Source organism: Gekko japonicus, unplaced genomic scaffold (genome assembly GCF_001447785.1).
Source record: "Gekko japonicus isolate JY-2015 unplaced genomic scaffold, Gekko_japonicus_V1.1 scaffold2082, whole genome shotgun sequence".
NCBI lineage: Eukaryota > Metazoa > Chordata > Lepidosauria > Squamata > Gekkonidae > Gekko > Gekko japonicus.
In genome coordinates this window covers 160,074-176,981 of record NW_015159777.1, presented here as the reverse complement: position 1 = coordinate 176,981, position 16,908 = coordinate 160,074, and the positions used below count along the sequence as shown (strand labels likewise).

At 46.6% G+C, this 16,908-nt stretch overlaps 1 protein-coding gene across 1 annotated transcript in view; it reads right to left on the bottom strand.

Annotated features, from left to right (window-relative positions):
• Positions 1-4,108: 4,108 nt before the first annotated feature.
• AP5M1 (adaptor related protein complex 5, mu 1 subunit) overlaps positions 4,109-16,908 on the bottom strand; it is a 29,493-nt gene continuing 16,693 nt past the window's right edge. The window contains exons 5-8 of the mRNA XM_015406910.1: positions 13,440-13,525; positions 9,941-10,056; positions 8,446-8,542; positions 4,109-4,325 (exon numbers count right to left, since the gene is read on the bottom strand). Of these exons, the coding sequence (XP_015262396.1) occupies positions 4,243-4,325; positions 8,446-8,542; positions 9,941-10,056; positions 13,440-13,525 (382 nt within the window). The 3' untranslated portion in view covers positions 4,109-4,242. The remainder of the gene's footprint in view (positions 4,326-8,445; positions 8,543-9,940; positions 10,057-13,439; positions 13,526-16,908) is intronic.

Genomic DNA, 16,908 nt, shown 5'->3' with positions numbered 1-16,908 from the left:
CATGTTTGTCTTTCTTTTCCCAACTGTCTGGTAGTATATTCAATAGGAATATTTCAGGGTCTAGTGGTATTTGGATTTTCATTGCCTGTGTGATTATCTTGTGTATCTCTTTCCAGTAATTCTTTACCGCATCACACGTCCACCAGGCATGATAGAACGAACCAATTTGGCTTTTGCACTTCCAGCAAATATTGCTACACCCAGGGTAGAACCTGGCTATCCTGGCAGGAGCTAAATACCACCGATAGCATATCTTGAACAGATTTTCTTTTAGTGAAATCGCCTTTAACTGTTTCATATTCTTCCATATCCCTTCCCAGTTTCGTGGGTCAATTGTTTTCCCTAAATTGTTACTCCATTTTGTCAAAGGTGTGTTCTTGCTTTTATCTTGAGCTCTATTTTCTAATAAGAAGGAGTATATTTTGCCTATTAATTTTACATCTGGACCCAATAGAATTTTATCTAGCTCCGTGAGCTTTTTATTGATACCTATTCGGGTATCCTTGTTATATTTCGATGTTAATTGACTTCTTTCCCACCACGTTAATTTAATCTGATGAGATTGTAGGGTCTCTTGTGATTTTAATTCGTTGTTTTTGTTTAATAAAACCTCATAGCTTAAGGCCCGAGTTTCCGTCATCAGTGTTGGTAAGTATATGACCTCCAGGGGGGCTATCCATCTAGGTATTTTATCATAATGAGTGATTTTTATCTCCTTCCATATTTTTATTAGACTGGCTCTTAATCGGTGCTGCCGAAAATATGTGTGTTTTCCCGCGCCTTCACTCAAGAAATAATGCTAACCTGCCATTAAGTTATGACCTCCTAAGCTTAAAGTCCTCTGGTTTCTGAGCAGCATCCATTCACGGAGCCATGTCATTGCCGCGGCTTGATAGTATAGACGCCAAATCGGTACCGCCAATCCTCCCTTCTTTACTGTCCCCTGTAGATAATAGGTCTTTATTCTAGGTTTCTTCCCCCCCCAGATAAAATCTGATGTTAATTTCTCTAGGCTTTGGGTAAATTTATAGTTATTAAGAACAGGGATATTTTGGAATAAGAATAGTACCCTGGGTAATATGACCATTTTGATCGTCGCAACTCTTCCCATTAAAGAAAGTTGTAACTTGGACCAATTTTCTAAATCCTTTTTAATTTGAATCAAAAGACCATCATAGTTGCCTTGTACCAGTGTACTTGTTCTGTTTGTAATGTTTATCCCTAAATATTTGACTCTTTTCTCTATACTGAAATCTGTTATCCCTTGCAGCTTTCTTTCTAGGGTTGGATCACAATTTTTTGTTAGTATTTTTGTCTTTGTTTTGTTTATTTTCAGCCCCGAAAAGTACCCAAATTCATGCATCACTTCTAAGACAGGTGGTGTTGATTGCAGTGGATCTAGAAGAATAATGGCGATGTCATCCGCATAGGCTTGGATTTTATACTCTTGGTTTCTTACTTTAATCCCCTGTATTCGTTCATCTTTACGGATATTCTCACATAGACCTTCCATTGTTAAGATGAATAAGAGCGGCGAGAGAGGACATCCTTGTCGCGTGCCCTTGAAAATATTTATTTCAGGAGTCAGATCTGAGTTAATTATAACCCTTGCTTCTTGTTTTCTGTATAGTGTTTCTATTATATTGATAAAATCCAAGCCACAATCTATTTCTTTTAAATTTTGAATCATATAATCCCAATTAACATTATCAAACGCCTTTTCGGCGTCGATAAATATTATTGCCAGCTGTCTACTTATGTCCGTCTCACAATACTCCAGGGCGTTCAAAATAGTTCTAATATTTTGTTTTATGTATCGGTTGGGTAGAAATCCCGCCTGGTCTGAGTGTATTAATTGAGGCAAAACCTTCTTCATGCGCTGAGCCATTATATAGGCGTAGATCTTATAGTCTACATTAAGCAATGAGATAGGGCGGTAGTTCTTAATTTCTTTGTCATCCGTACCCTTTTTGTGTATTAGTGTAATTAGTGCTGTAGTCCAAGACCCTGGTATTGCCTTTGTTTCTGGTATACCTGTTGCTATCTGTTTATATATTGGGATAATCTCATCTTGAAAGGCTGCGTAAAATTCAGCAGGTAGCCCATCAGGGCCAGGGGATTTATTTTTCTTTTGGTTTTTAATTGCTCCCGTTATTTCTACCAGAGTTATTTTTTGATTTAAAGCTTTCTTTTGGTCCTCGTTAAGTTTCTTTATATGTATCTTATTCTTTAAGAAAGTCTGGATAGCATCTATATCGGTGGCTTCCTTCCTGTATAAGTTGTTGTAAAAGCTTTTGACAATATCTTTCAAGTCATCTATTTTGTGTTTATTTTCCCCTTTTCCATCTTTTAATATTTTAATATACCTTTGTTTCTCCTCTTGTTTAAGTTTAAAGGCTAGCCATCGGGTCGGCTTGTTCGCATTTTCAAAATAATTTTGTTTGGCATATTTAATTTTTTTTGCGATCTCATCATTAAGTATGCAATTGATTTCATGTTGTAGTTTAGATATCTTTACCTTAAGATATTTGAAACCTGGGTTTATCTTAAGTTTTCCTTCTTGCTCTCGAATTTTGTCCTTCAGTTGCTTTAGTTTTTCATTGTCAGCCCTTCTTTTCCTTATTGTTTCACGTATAAAGATCCCTCTTACGAATGCTTTGAAGGCATCCCATACCACTGTTAATTGTGTTTCGGGTCTGATGTTGAATTGAAATAATTCCTTTATCTCAGTTTTCATATTCTTGAGGAGTTGTTCATTCCTGAGCAGAAAAGTGTTGAGTCTCCAGCGCACCATTTTGGGAGTATTGGTTAATGTTAGTGAGATCGGATTGTGGTCAGCGTATGTCGGGGGCAGTATTTCAACCTCTTTAAGATTATACAATAGGCCCATATTCGACCAGATCATGTCGATACGCGACCTTGTGGTTTCCTTGATGGAGTCCATCTATCTCATGTTGGGTCTTCCTCTTTCTCTCCTGCCTTCTGCTTTTCCTAGCATCGTTGTCAGTTTGGTGCAGTGCAGTGGTTGGTGCAGTGGTTAAGAGTCAGTTTGGTGTGGTGGTTAAGTGCGTGGACTCTCATCTGGGAGAACCGGGTTTGATTCCTCACTCCTCCACATGCAGCTGCTGGTGTGACCTTGGGTCAGCCACAAGTTCTCTCAGACCTGTTCTCTCAAGAGCAGTTTCTGTCAGAGCTCTCTCAGCCCCGCCTGCCTACAGGGTGTCTGTTGTGGGGAGGGGAAGGGAAAGGAGTTTGGAAGCCCCTCCGAGACTCCTTTTGGTAGTGAAGGGCGGGGTATAAATCCAATCTCTTCTTCTTCTTTTCTAGTGAGTCTTGTCTTCTCGTAATGTGATCAAAGTATGATAGTCTCAGTTTAGTTATCTTAGCTTTTGCAGAGCGTTCAGGCTTGACTTGGTCTAGAACTCACTCATTGGTCTTTTTAGTATCTATAGCGGTAAGATACAGTCCATTATTTTATTCCTGTCTCTCTAACGGAAGGCACGGCCAAACAGACGAAGGCTTAACATTTCCTACATTTGGTTCCTACAGGACCAAAAAAGACACCTAACATTAGGAGGAGGAGATTGGATTTATACCCCGCCCTTCACTAACTGAAGGACTCTCAGAGAGGCTCACAATCTCCTTTCCTTTCCCCTCCCCACAACAGACCCCCTGTGAGGTAGGTGGGGCTAAGAGAGCTCTCTCTCTCGAGGACTGCCCGTGAGAGAACACCTCTGAGAGAACTTGTGACTGACCCAAAGTCAGACCAGCAGCTGCACTTGGAGGAGTTGGGGAATCAAACACGGTTCTCCCAGATGAGAGTCTGTGCTCCTAACCACTACACCAAACTGGCTCTCAAAGAGATTTTTAGCTTCAGGAGATTCTCTTAGTACTTCCAAAGCTGCCCAAATCTTTTTATCAGCTTCCACTTTCTGGCTCTCAAGAAAAACAGGCAGGTTATTTGCACAGTGTTAATGATCTGGTGCTGCTGGTGAAGGCAACAGTGCAATGTAATTGACTACTGGTCGTTCCGGCCACCTGGGGAGAGATCCTGTGCATCACAACAGAACAAACTGGGGTGGGAGGACCCGCTCAAAACAATCGAGAGAAATATATTTTTATTGAAATTCAGGTAATTTGTGTCCCATCCCTCAAACAACCCACCGGAGGCCTTAAATACGCGGGTTAAAAATATTTCTGCAAATTCATCTTTTCTTGTTCTGGTACAAAACGGAGTCGGAATTAGAAAAGCAACGTTCGATACACGACAGGCGCCGGGGCTTTGGAATTCCAGATGTAGTAATCGGAAGAAAGCACTTCTCGGGCTAAAATGGAAAAGACAGGCAGACAAAATAATAATAAGCTGATGGGCAATATCTTACGATAAACCTTGCTCTTGACACCCTAGTAGGGAACAAACATCACCTGTTAAAAGCACTTGCACACTAGATAAAAAGGTTCCTTTGACTCCATAATGTTTTTTTGTTAAATGTGATACCTGATAAATTTTTGAACAAAGAAACTTATTTCACAATGCAGATGTTAACGGCCGCAAGAATTGTTTTTGCTAAGAAATGGAAGGAGGATAGTATTCCTTCTAAAGATGAGATTATTATTAAACTGTTTGATATAGCAGAAATGGAGAAATTAACCTGTGTTATCGAAGAAAAGAGTATAGAGAAATATGAAAAGTATTGGTCTAGATTCTAAAACTGGTTGCAAGAGTGAAATTTTGGTTTAAGTCAATGAAACAGGCATACTTTTGTGAGAGATAGGTATTTATTTAAATTTGTGAAGATATCTGCCAAATGAAACATTGTTAAACTTGTGTTTCCTTTTTGTATAAAATGTGAAAAATCAATAAATATAATTATATATAAAAAAAGCACTTGCACACAAACTGAAGAACGCAGTATAAATGTACTTTAGCGATCGATTGCAAGTGAATTTTGCCACTTCACACAGTAAAATCCAGCTGCAAAGGGCACTGGATGTGCATTATTCAGTGTGTGTGAAAGTGGCCAAAATCTCTGCCCCCCCAATATATAGAAATACAGTGATCACAGTCCAATGCTTCTGCCGGCCGATTAAATTAATCAATTTTTATTTTTTGTCACTGGAGGACACTGGAAAATGAGATGGATCCAGATGGTCAGCCGTGTTGGTCTGAAGCAGTAGGACAAAGTTAGAGTCCGGCGGCAACTTGAAGACCAACAAAGGTTTATTGAAGGCGTGCGCTTTCGTGGGCACACACACTTCCTCAGATACATTGAGGTGGAATTACAGAACATAGTTGTATATATTTAGTGTGGCTTGTCAAAACTTGTCAAAGCTACTCTCTCGATATATACAACCAGTGTTCCCTCTAAGCTGAGTTACTGTGAGCCTCCAGCTCACACATTTTTGTCCTAGCTCAGGAAGGATGGCCCCGGAGCAAATTAATGTATGCAGCAGCCAAATTGCTCACTCAGAACTTTAAGGCCAGTAGCTCACAAAGTCATTTATGCTAAGAAAAACCGGGAACACAGCCAAATCAATGGGAATATAAACGCTATGTAGCCCTAAACTGCTCTAAAGTAGAAACTTTATTAACAATACTACCAAATATCTTAAAGACCAAGCAAGAATGATAACAATAAATTTTACAATCAACATTCCAACATACATTGATTGTAAAATTTATTATCCACAGTATTTATTATCCCACAGTATTTATTATTCCGCAGCAGCTCACAAAGTAGAAGTTTTGCTCACAAGACTCCACAGCTTAAGGGGAGCATTGTACACAACTATGTTCTGAAATTCCATTTCACTGTCTGACAAAGTGTGCATGCACACGAAAGCTCACACCTTAAATAAAACTTTGTTGGTCTTCAAGGTGCCACTGATTTCAGAGGCTGAATGACAACAGCAGGCATGATTGGATTAGGTGTGATATGCAGAGGGGTACAAGGCACAGAGAAATCAGCACTGTTAATGAGACAGGAAACCGAGGTCTTGATTCAGTCCAGGAGGATGCATTATCTTGTGCTTCATTATCAGTTGCAAGACAGTGCATCCTCCTGAACTAAATAGAGACCTCGGCTTCCTGTCTTATAACCTATGCTGATTTCTCCACAACGATGACTCCTCTGCATATCACACCTAATCCAATCGCACCTGCCATTGTCATTTGCCTGCTACTGTCATTCGGCATCTGAAATCACTCCACTCTCCGAGATATAAGGAAAGACAAAACTCACATTCTATCTGCATCAGTGACTTATGAAGGCTCGTATGCTGCCAGAAATTTTTATATTCTTTGCTACTGGACTTGTGCTCTCTTCTACGGCTGCAGACAGACTAACACGGCTAACCATCTTGATCTCTCTCCATAGTAGGAATAAAGCATGTTCAGTTTAATTAGCACAATTGGCACCTGGATGGGGTATCTGCACATGCGCATGTGCCCCTGCCGCCCCCAAGCAGGTCAGGTAGTCTAAAATTATGGCTAAATGGTGCCAGTGTATATGAGAACAGGCAGGGGTAATTTCCTGCAGAAGCGCACAGGAGCGCACAGGAGCGGAGCTCCAGCAGTAAAGAGCCCAAGGGGGCGGGCACATGCAACAAGCCCCGCCCACTGCTGCCAGCAGCTCCAGGCCACGAGGAGCAAGAAGCCTCTTTCTTTCCCTCCCTCCTTCTTTCTTTCTTTTTCTTTCTTTCCTTCCTTCTCTCCTTCTTTCCCTCCTTATTTCCTTCTCTCCCTCTTTCTTTCCTTCTCTTTTTCCCTTCCTTCCTGCACAGATCTACATGCCCCCCCCCAACTAGCAATCCAAAACAGTCCAGTGGCACCGTTAAGACCAAGTTTTATTCAGGTACAAGCTCTCCCTCCTCTGTGAGGACAGATCTGCACGCCCCCCCCCCCCAATAGCTAGCAATCCAAAACAGTCCAGTGGAGCCTGAGCGGTGGGTGTTGCCTTCTGACATACTTCCGATGATGCCGGGGTGTGTGGCATATGCAAATATATAGAGAAATATATATCGGGAGGAGGTGGGCTCTCCTTCTTGGGAGGTTTCTAAGCAGAGGCTATGTTGTGTATTGAGACTAAGCCGTTCCTCAAGCTGTACCAGGAACGGGTTGAGCTTACTGCTTTAGAACAATAGCTCGCCAGGATCCTGGAGCAAACCAGTAGATAAGTAGTGTAATGTAAACAGCCTATCACTGGGAGTGGAGGTGTATTGTGTGTGGTGTCTGCATGCTTTATAAGCAGGGCTCAAGCCCTGCTAGTTGTCCTTGTAGTTCGCTGAATCACTTAATAAACTAGAGCTGATCACTGCAATGTGTCTAGAACCCAGTATTCAACAGGCTAGATGGCCATCTGACAGCCATGCGGATTCTGTGAACTCAGGCAGACCATGAGAAGGCAGGGCAGGAAGGGTTGCCTCAGTGCTTAGTCCTCATGGCCCTTTCTTGCAGGCCCAGGGAAACGCTGGTCGCCACTTTGGGGTCAGGGAGCAATTGTTCTCCAGGCCAGTTTGGCTGGGGATCCTGGAGGTTTTTTTACCGTCTTCTGGGCGTGGAACAGGGGTCACTGTCAGTGTTCCCTCTAAGCTGAGTTAGTGTGAGCTAGCTCACAGTTTTTTAGCCTCCGGCTCACAGATTTTTGTTTTAGCTCAGGAAGGAGGGCTCCAGAGCAAACTCATTTATGCAGTAGTAGCCAAATAGCTCGCTCACAACTTTAATGCCAGGAGCTCACCAAGTAGAATTTTTGCTCACAGGACTCCACAGCTTAGAGGGAGCCTTAGTCACTGTGTGCGTGTGTGTGTGTGTGTGGGAGGCAGGGCTATTTTTGGGCAGGAACGCACAGGAACGGAGTTCCGGCTGGCTCCTGAGTTGGCCACGCCCAGCAGGAACTCATTAGCATAATAGGCCACACCCAGCAGCAGAAACTCATTAGGATTGGCTACAGTAGGGGTGTGTGGCCTAACATGCAAAGGAGTTCCTGCTACAAAAACCCCCCTGGGTTCTGACAACAAACAAGGTAAACAGAATAACAAGCAAAAGGTGGGTGTGGCTGGATGACCAGACTTCTGGTAACATGGGGGTGTGGCCTAATGTGCTAATGAGCTGTGCTGGCAGGGGTGTGGCCTAATATGCTAATGAGTTTCTGCTGTTGGGTGTGGCCTATTATGCTAATGAGTTCCTGCTGGGTTGAATTTCCTGCATTGTGCAGGGGGTTGGACTAGATGACCCTGGGGGGTCCCTTCCAACTCTACGATTCTAGGATTCTACTGCAGATCAACTCGGCTACCTCGGAAACTATTCTTCTCGATGAGATCACCCACACTGCTGGTTAGAAATCGAATGCCGCTAAAATGCTATCATCCGTGGGGAGAATGCCTATTAATACCGGTGGGCTCCCGAAGCACGTTCTGTTGTTCCAAGAGGGATAAACCTGCACTGACCTGCACTGATCTTTGGTCTGCCGGCAGCGAAGACCTGGACGGAATGCTGGTCCGTGTAGCAGCCGGTCAGCGTGAAATCCAGGATCCTGAAATAAAGCTAAAGACAGCCAAGCGGAAAACAGTGAAATGGATGAACGGACTTTTCATTTCCACTGCAGGGGGAACATGCGTTATGATCCAGATGTACGGAAGGGCGGCAGTTCCAGCAGCAATAGAAGCAGGACCCGAAAAACAGTTAATATTTGTGTATAACTCAAATTTTGGCATTTCGCTTCCAAGATCTCACTGTTTTGTTCTCATATGGAGCAGAGGTCCCTGAGTGGCTATTAGCCACAAGGTATAGATGGAACACTCTGTCTGGGGCAGGGATGCTCTGTATCCTTGGTACTTGGGGGGCAAGAGTGGGAGGGATTCTGGGGTTCTGGCCCTGCTGGTGGACCTCCTAACAGCACCTGGTATTTTTGGCCACTGTGTGGCAAAGAGTGTTGGACTGGATGGGCTGTTGGACTGATCCAACATCACTTCCCTTATATTCTTATTTCTGGGGCAATGATGCTCTGTGTTCTTTGTGCTTGGGGGGCCACAGTGGGAGGGCTTCTGGATTTCTGGCCCCCGTGGTGGACCTCCTGATGGCCCCTGGGTTTTGGCCACTGTGTGACACAAGAGTGTTGGACTGGATGGGCCATTGGCCTGATCCAAAAGAGCTTCTCTTACATTCCTATGTCCAGGGCAGTGATGCTCTGTAACCTTGGTGCTCGGGAGGCAACCATGAGAGGGCTTCTGGGGTTCTGGCCCTGCTGGTGGACCTCCTGATGGCACTTGGTATTTTTGGCCACTTTGTGACACAGAGTGTTGGACTGGATGGGCCTTTGGCCTGATCCAACAGTGCTTCCCTTATGTTCTTACCCTCTGTATTCTTGGCACTTTGGGGGAGGGGCAACAGTGGGAGGGCTTCTGGAGTTCTGGGCCCACTAGTGAGCCTCCTGAGGGCACCTGGGTTTTGGCCACTGTGTGACACAGAATGCTGGACTGGATGGGCCTTTGGCCTTATCCAAGATGGCTTCCCTTATGTTCTTATCCTCTGTATTCTTGGCACTTTGGGGGGGGGCAACAGTGGGAGGACTTCTGGGCCCACTAGTGAGCCTCCTGAGGGCACCTGGGTTTTGGCCACTGTGTGGCACAGAACGTTGGACTGCAAGGGCCTTTGGCCTGATCCAAGATGGCTTCCATTATGTTCTTGTATTCTTGGGCCTTGGGGGGAGGGGCAACAGTGGGAGGACTTCTGGAGTTCTGGGCCCACTAGTGAGCCTCCTGATGGCACCTGGGTTTTGGCCACTGTGCGGCACAGAGTGTTGAACCGGATGGGCCACTGGCCCGATCCAACATGGCTTCTCTGATGTTCTTATACCCCCTTGCCGCCTTCCCGTCCAAGGCCCTCCATCTATCAGCCACTTTAAGACACACTTCCTGCCTCTTTGTGACGACTGCTGCTTACTTTGACGTAGGCGGTGCTTCCGGTGCATACGGGATCAGCCGCTTGCTGTTGACTCGCGGGCCCAAACGCCACCGTTCCGGTCAGGGAAATTTCCAACGACTTGGGGAATTTCTGCCCTTTAAAGCGAAAAAGAAAGCAAAGGTTTTTAAGGGGATTCACAAGCAGGATGCTTCGAGATCAATCATGCAGCCCAGGAGGTCTCCAAATTCTTCGAGGCTGTGGGCACGCTGGGAATTTTGAGGGGGCCGTGAGCATAGGGTTGCCAAGTCCATCTTCCACCCCCAGCGGGGGACTTCGGGGGCGTTCCTGGAGGAGGTGGGGCATCCCCAACGTGACATCGTCACGTTGGGGACGTCTGCCCCCCTCCCCACCCGCCCGTGCGCCGGATCTTCAGAAACGGCAGTTCCCTGCACTTAAAGTAGCTGGCAGCCGGCGTTTCCCCTTTAAGAGCAGCTGCGCTTCCCTTTTAAGAACGAAGCTGGCATTTCCCTGCAAGCTTGCGGAGTTCGCGCTTGGGATGAAACACACACTTAAAGGGAGAGAGAGGGGTGGCTGTGTGTGTTGGGGGTGGGGCTTCCATCTGGCCGGCGGTGGGTAGACCCCCCCCAAACGGGGGACCCCTGGCAAACAGGGGGGTTTGGCAACCCTACGTGAGCAGCACCCCAAAAATGGCTTCCACAGGAGGCGGTCTTGACCCAAGATGGCAGCCGCAGGGTGCGGAACCAAACAGAATACCTCCCTACTCGCACCTCCTGGGAAGAAGAAAATTAGAGTCCGGTGGCACCTTGAAGACCAACAGAGGTTTATTCAAGGTGTGAGCTTTCATGTGCAAAGCACACTTTTTTCAAATACACTGGAACGTGGAGGTAAAGTTCAGACTTACAGAGGCAGAACAGCAAATTAACACGTGACGTGATGAAGATGTTTTAAGCAATGGGTTCACAAGATATGGGAGAAAATTTTAATATATCTTATACTGAAAATCAAACAGAATGGGATATGATGAGTCCACTAAATATACGGTACCCTATAGTGGTCAAGACGCTGAACTGCAGGCTGTGGAAGATCGGTAGTCCAGCAGTTCGAGACCCGAGTGTGTCGCATGACGGAGTGAGATCCTGTCTCTAGTTCCAGCTCCTGCCAACCCAGCAGTTTGAAAGCAAGAAATTGCAAGTAGGTAAATAGGGACCACTTCGGTGGGAAGGTAACAGCGTTCCGTGAACCTTGGTGTTTTGTCATGCCGGCCACATGACCACGGAAACGTCTTCGGACAGCGCTGGCTCTTCGGCTTGGAAACGGAGATGAGCACTGCAACCCTAGAATCGGACTGGCTTTCGAGCAAGGGAACCTTTACCTTTACTATATTAGACAAAATTAATATAGATAAATTTGATTGGGAAACAATGAGAAATGCTAAATTTAAACTCTTCTTCTATAATTAATAGAAGTTATGATTTATTCAAGATTATTAACTCGCCTGAATTATAAGGTTGATGTTTAGATAAATATATCTTACTATTTTACTTTTGGTTTATTACCTAATACATCCAAGACTACTGTATGAAACGATTCCATTATGTTATATATTGTTTCTCTGTCCAACCACATAATCTGTATTATGTATAAGTATTGTTATACGACTTTCCTTCTGTTGATTTATTTCTCAAATAAAAATGTTTTTTAAAAAAATGAAGATGTTTTAAGAAGCAGAAGAAGAGACTGGATTTAAACCCCGCCCTTCACTCGGAGTCTCAGAGCGGCTTACAAACTCCTTCCCCTTCCTCACAACAGACACCCTGTGAGGTAGGTGGGGCTGAGAGAGAGAGCTCTTTCCAGAACTGCTCTTGAGAGAAGGACATGTGACTGACCCAAGGTCACACCAGCAGCTGCATGTGGAGGAGTGGGGAAGAGAAGAAGAGGAGGAGGAGGAGTAGGAGGAGATTGGATTTATACCCCACCCTTCACTCGGAGTCTCAGAGCGGCTTATAAACTCCTTTCCCTTCCCCTCCCGACGACAGACACCTTTGTGAGGCAGGTGGGGCTGAGAGAGCTCTTTCCAGAACTGCTCCTGAGAGAACAGCTCTGACAGAACTATGGCTTGCCCAAGGTCATCCAGCAGCTGCGAGTGGAGGAGTGGGGGAATCAAACCCGGTTCTCCCAGATTAGAGTCTGTGCACTTAACTACTGTACCAAACCGGCATAGCTTAAAACGTCTTCATCGTGTTACATGTTAATTTGCAGTTCACTCCCTGTCTCTAAGTCTGAACCTCACCTCCCATTCCAATGTTTCTGAGGAAGTGTGCCTTGCACAAGAAGGCTCATACCTTGAATAAACTTCTGTTGGCCTTAAAGGTGCCGCCGGACGCTGGATTTGTTCTACTGCTTCAGAATGACACGGCCGACCACCTCGATCTATCTCCTGGGAAGAAGAAAAACCTGAACGGGGAATGGCTGGCTCTCTGCAAGACACGACTGTTCTTCCCGGCAGCATTCTGCGCACCATTCAGATTCATCCTATTTTGCAAAGTTGTCAGTGTTTGCGAGTCGTTCAGACACACACACACACACTGGGAACAAACCGTTCCCTCTTTTGACTGGCTTTCATTTTCCTCTGTACCCTGCGATGTAACGTCGCATGCCTCGTTCTGGGAAAATGGCCCTTCTAGCTTCTCTCTGCATTAAGTGCCCCCCCTTGCAGTTTTGGGCATATATATCTCTCTGCCGATGGAATGTACTACTTTATACAACTCGAAGCCTGTAGCGTAGCATGTGTGTTCATCTTTAATGTGCCAACAGGTTCTACTGTTATTCTGACAACCCAAGGGACAGCAAAAGAAGTAAGAAGTTAAGCAATACGGCGTCAATCCCCCCCCCCAGCACTCGTATAGCTCTTTAAAACTTTCAAAGTACTTCACAGACAATCTTCACAACATTCCTTTGAGGCAGGCCAGTACTGCTACCCATAGACACCAGATGAGGTACTGAGGCTGATGGAACTGTGATCTTGAGGGCATCCAGTGAAGCTGATTTAGAGTTATACTTTATTTACTCTGGCGTCAGGACTGTCTATCATCTGCTTATATGGTTTCCCGCAGCCTCCTGCATCTTACTGATGGTTCTGCATCCGGTGCCTTGTTCGTGTATTCCTGTATCACGCATCTGATTCAGTTCGAAATGTGCTTTTGTTGTGTGTGACCCAGTAACGCCTTTCAATAAGCTGTTTAATCCCTAGCAGTAACATTCTGGGGGTCTCCGTCTTCCTGCTGACTGGCGTGTACCCACTGGGGTGGGAACTCCTAGAAAAGCAGAGCCTCTTGCTTAAGGGGACCATATGAAGAGCCCTTCTTACAAAGCCCACTGAGAAAGAGCGGAGCGCCGTTCAGGAGTTCTCGCTGGGCCCCCCCACAGGAAATATCATCGCTGCCTCCTTATCTCCAAGTGCGCGCCAACAAACTCCCCTCCTCCGGCTTAGAAAGAAAAAACGGCTCCCAAGTCTTACCGATGACCCAAACCAGCAAGCTCTTCTCCTTCGACACCTCGAGTTGGCCGTAGGTGATTTTGTACTCCAAGTGGGCGATCGGGCCCCTGTCCGCAAGGAGGAAAACACAGCAGTGGGAGTTAACAGCAAGCAATACCTCCGAGAGACGCCTCCGCGAAGGATGCACAGGTGAAACAATGGCCCACGCAAGGAGCATTGTGTGAATTCACAGTACGCCGCCGGTGACTGGTGGATAACGGGAGAAAGACCCTTTGGCACGTACAGGGGTCATTTCCTGCAGGAGCGCACAGGAGCGGAGCTCCGGCAGTAAAGAGCCCAGGGGGCGGGCACATGCAACAAGCCCCACCCACTGCTCCCAGCAGTCCTCAGTCAGAGCAAGAAGCAGCCAGGTAAGTTGCAGAGCCCCCCCCTGCCCCCCGGCCCAAAACAGTCCAGTGGCACCTTTAAGACCAAGTTTTATTCAGGTACAAGCTCTCTCTCCTCTGCCAGGACAGATCTGCACGTCCCGTCCCCCCCAATAGCTAGCAATCCAAAACAGTCCAGTGGAGCCTGAGCGGTGGGTGTTGCCTTCTGACACACTTCTGGTGATGTCAGGGGGGGTGGCATATGCAAATAAGTTATGCTAATGAGGTTCTGCACCTCTTTTTCTACAAAACGACCCCTGGGCACGTATCAGTAGCAAAGCTGTTGAAGAGGAAGAAGAAGAGCTGGCTTTTATGCACCGATTTTCTCTACCTTAAGGAGTCTCAAAGTGGCTTACGATTGCCTTCCCTTCCTTTTCCCACAACAGTTATCTTGTGAGGGACAATTTTGCTGAGGACACTTTGGCTTCCACGAAACAATCATTGGAAGGCGCTTTCTGGACCAGAAATTATTATCAGTGAAATATCATTTGGCATGCGATTGCATCTTTGGAGGCCTCGTTTATACTTTTATTCTGTGCCTAGTGGTTTCACTTTGGAACAATTCCTTTCTGGTCCATTTTTTATCCATGTTGCATAATTCTATTGTTATTACGATAGAAGCCAATTCATTCCTCACTGTGTTTGACCTCTGAAGAAGGCCTAAACAGGCTGAAACGCGTCAGGTCAAGTCCATTGGCCCTTGTGTATTAGATTTTGGTATTTTTAGATGAGGTGTGATTGGGCCCTTCTATGTTTTTTGATTTTTTGCTAATAAATACATGTATTTTATATTAAATACATTAAGTGTTTATTGTTGGCCCTCTACTCTGTTTGACTTACCTCTTTAGGTTCTTGATCCTAGGTTTCAGGGTTGAGTTTGTCCCCCCCCCCCACTTTTGTCCCTAGTGACCTTGGGTCAATCACAAGTTCTGTCAGAGCTGTTCTCTCAGGAGCAGTTCTCGAGAGAGCTCTCTCAGCCCCACCTGCCTCACAGGGTGTCTGTTGAGGGGGAGGGAAAAGGAAAGGAGTTTGTAAGCCGCTCTGAGACTCTTGTGGGTAGTGAAGGGCGGGGTATAAATCCGATCTCTTCTTCAACTTGACTCAATCCATCTCGAGTTAATTACCTACTTAGAGGGGCCGTGGCTCAGTGGTAGAGCATCTGCTTTGTATGCAGAAAGCCACAGGTTCAATCTCTGGCATCTCCAGCTAAAAGGACCACCCTCCAAAATGGCCATTTTCTTCAGGGGGACTGATCTTTGCAGTCTGAAGAGAGACTGCAGTCTGAGAGCCAGTTTGGTGTCGTGGTTAAGGGCACGGACTCTAATCTGGGAGAACAGGGTTTGATTCCCCACTCCTCCCAATGCAGCTGCTGGTGTGACCTTGGGCCAGTCACAAGTTCTGTCAGAGCTGTCCTCTCATGAGCAGTTCTCGAGAGAGCTCTCTCAGCCCCGCCTACTTCACAGGGTGTCTGTTGTGGGGAGGGACAAGGAAAGGAGATTGTGAGCTGCTCTGAGACACCTTCAGGTAGCGAAGGGCGGGGTATAAGTCCAGTCTATTCTTATTTGGAGAGAGCCATGACTGGCCCAAAATCACCCAAGCAGGCTTCATGTGGAGGAGGAATCAAACCCGGTTCTCCAGGTCAGAGTCTGCCGCTCTTAACCATTACCCCACGCTGGCTCTGGTCCGAACACCTTGCGAGAGCAATTTTAGCAGATGCCCCACGCAGAATGGCAAGTGTGCCCTGTTCCATCACAGCTGGGCTGGCAAACTGTAAAGAACACTCTGATCGAATCTTCCGGACCACCAGTTGCCGGTTCTAATGCACGGTACTAGATGGCCAAGGCTCCCATGAAGGTCCCTGCCTTAGTAAAGGTAAAGGTCTCCCTTGCTCGAAAGCCAGTCGAATCCGACTCTAGGGTTGCGGTGCTCATCTCCGTTTCAAAGCCGAAGAGCCAGCGCTGTCCGAAGATGCTTCCGTGGTCATCTGGCTGGCATGACTAAACACCAAGGCGCACGGAACGCTGTTACCTTCCCACCGAAGTGGTCCCTATTTATCTACTTGCAATTTCTTGCTTTCGAACTGCTAGGTTGGCAGGAGCTGGGACTAGAGACGGGAGCTCACTCCGTCATGTGGCACACTCGGGTCTCGAACTGCTGAACTACCGACCTTCCACAGCTTGCAGTTCAGCGTCTTAACCACGTGAGCCACCGCATAGAACGGTGCATAAAGGGTGCGTCGCACCAAACACACAAAAGGGACAAATATCACAACTCGGGTCGGCGTTAACAGAGGGTGACACAAAAGTCAGTTTGCCGACAGCGACCTGGGCAAGTAAGGCAAGCTGGGGAAGGGGAGCGGGAAGGAGGACTGGCGGGCCCGGACAGTGGAGATAAGAGCCCTGCGGGGTCAGATCATTGGTTTAGTCCAGCATCTTCTCTCACCCAGTGGCCAGCCAGTTCCTCTAGAGGGCCAACAACAGGGCGGAGAGGCCGAGGCCTTCATAAGAACACAAGAAGAGCCCTGCTGGAACAGACCAGTGAAGGTCCACCCAGTCTAGCATCCTGTCTCACACAGCAGCCAGCCAGTTCTTCTGGAAGGGCCAACAACAGGGCACAGAGGCCGAGGCCTTCATAAGAACATCAGAAGAGCACTGCTGGATCAGACCAGTAAAGGTCCATCCAGTCCAGCATCCTGTCTCACACAGCAGCCAACCAGTTACTCTGGAGGGCCAAGAACAGGGCAGAGAGGCCAAGGCCTTCATTAGAACATCAGAAAAGCCCTGCTGGATCAGACCAGGAGTCCATCTAGTCCAGCATCCTGTCTCATACAGTGGCCAACCTGTTCCTCTGGAGAACCAACGACAAGGCACGGAGGCCGAGGCCTTACCCTGATCCTGCCTCCTAGCACTGGGATTCAGAGGTTGACTGCTTCTGAACATGGAGGTTCCCTTTATTCTCCATGACTAGTAGCCACTGAGAGACCTCTTTTCCATCCGTCTGAGTAATCTCCTTTTAAAGCTGTCTCTTTGGGTTGCAATTCCCGAAAGTTCTGTTTCCAAGAAGGA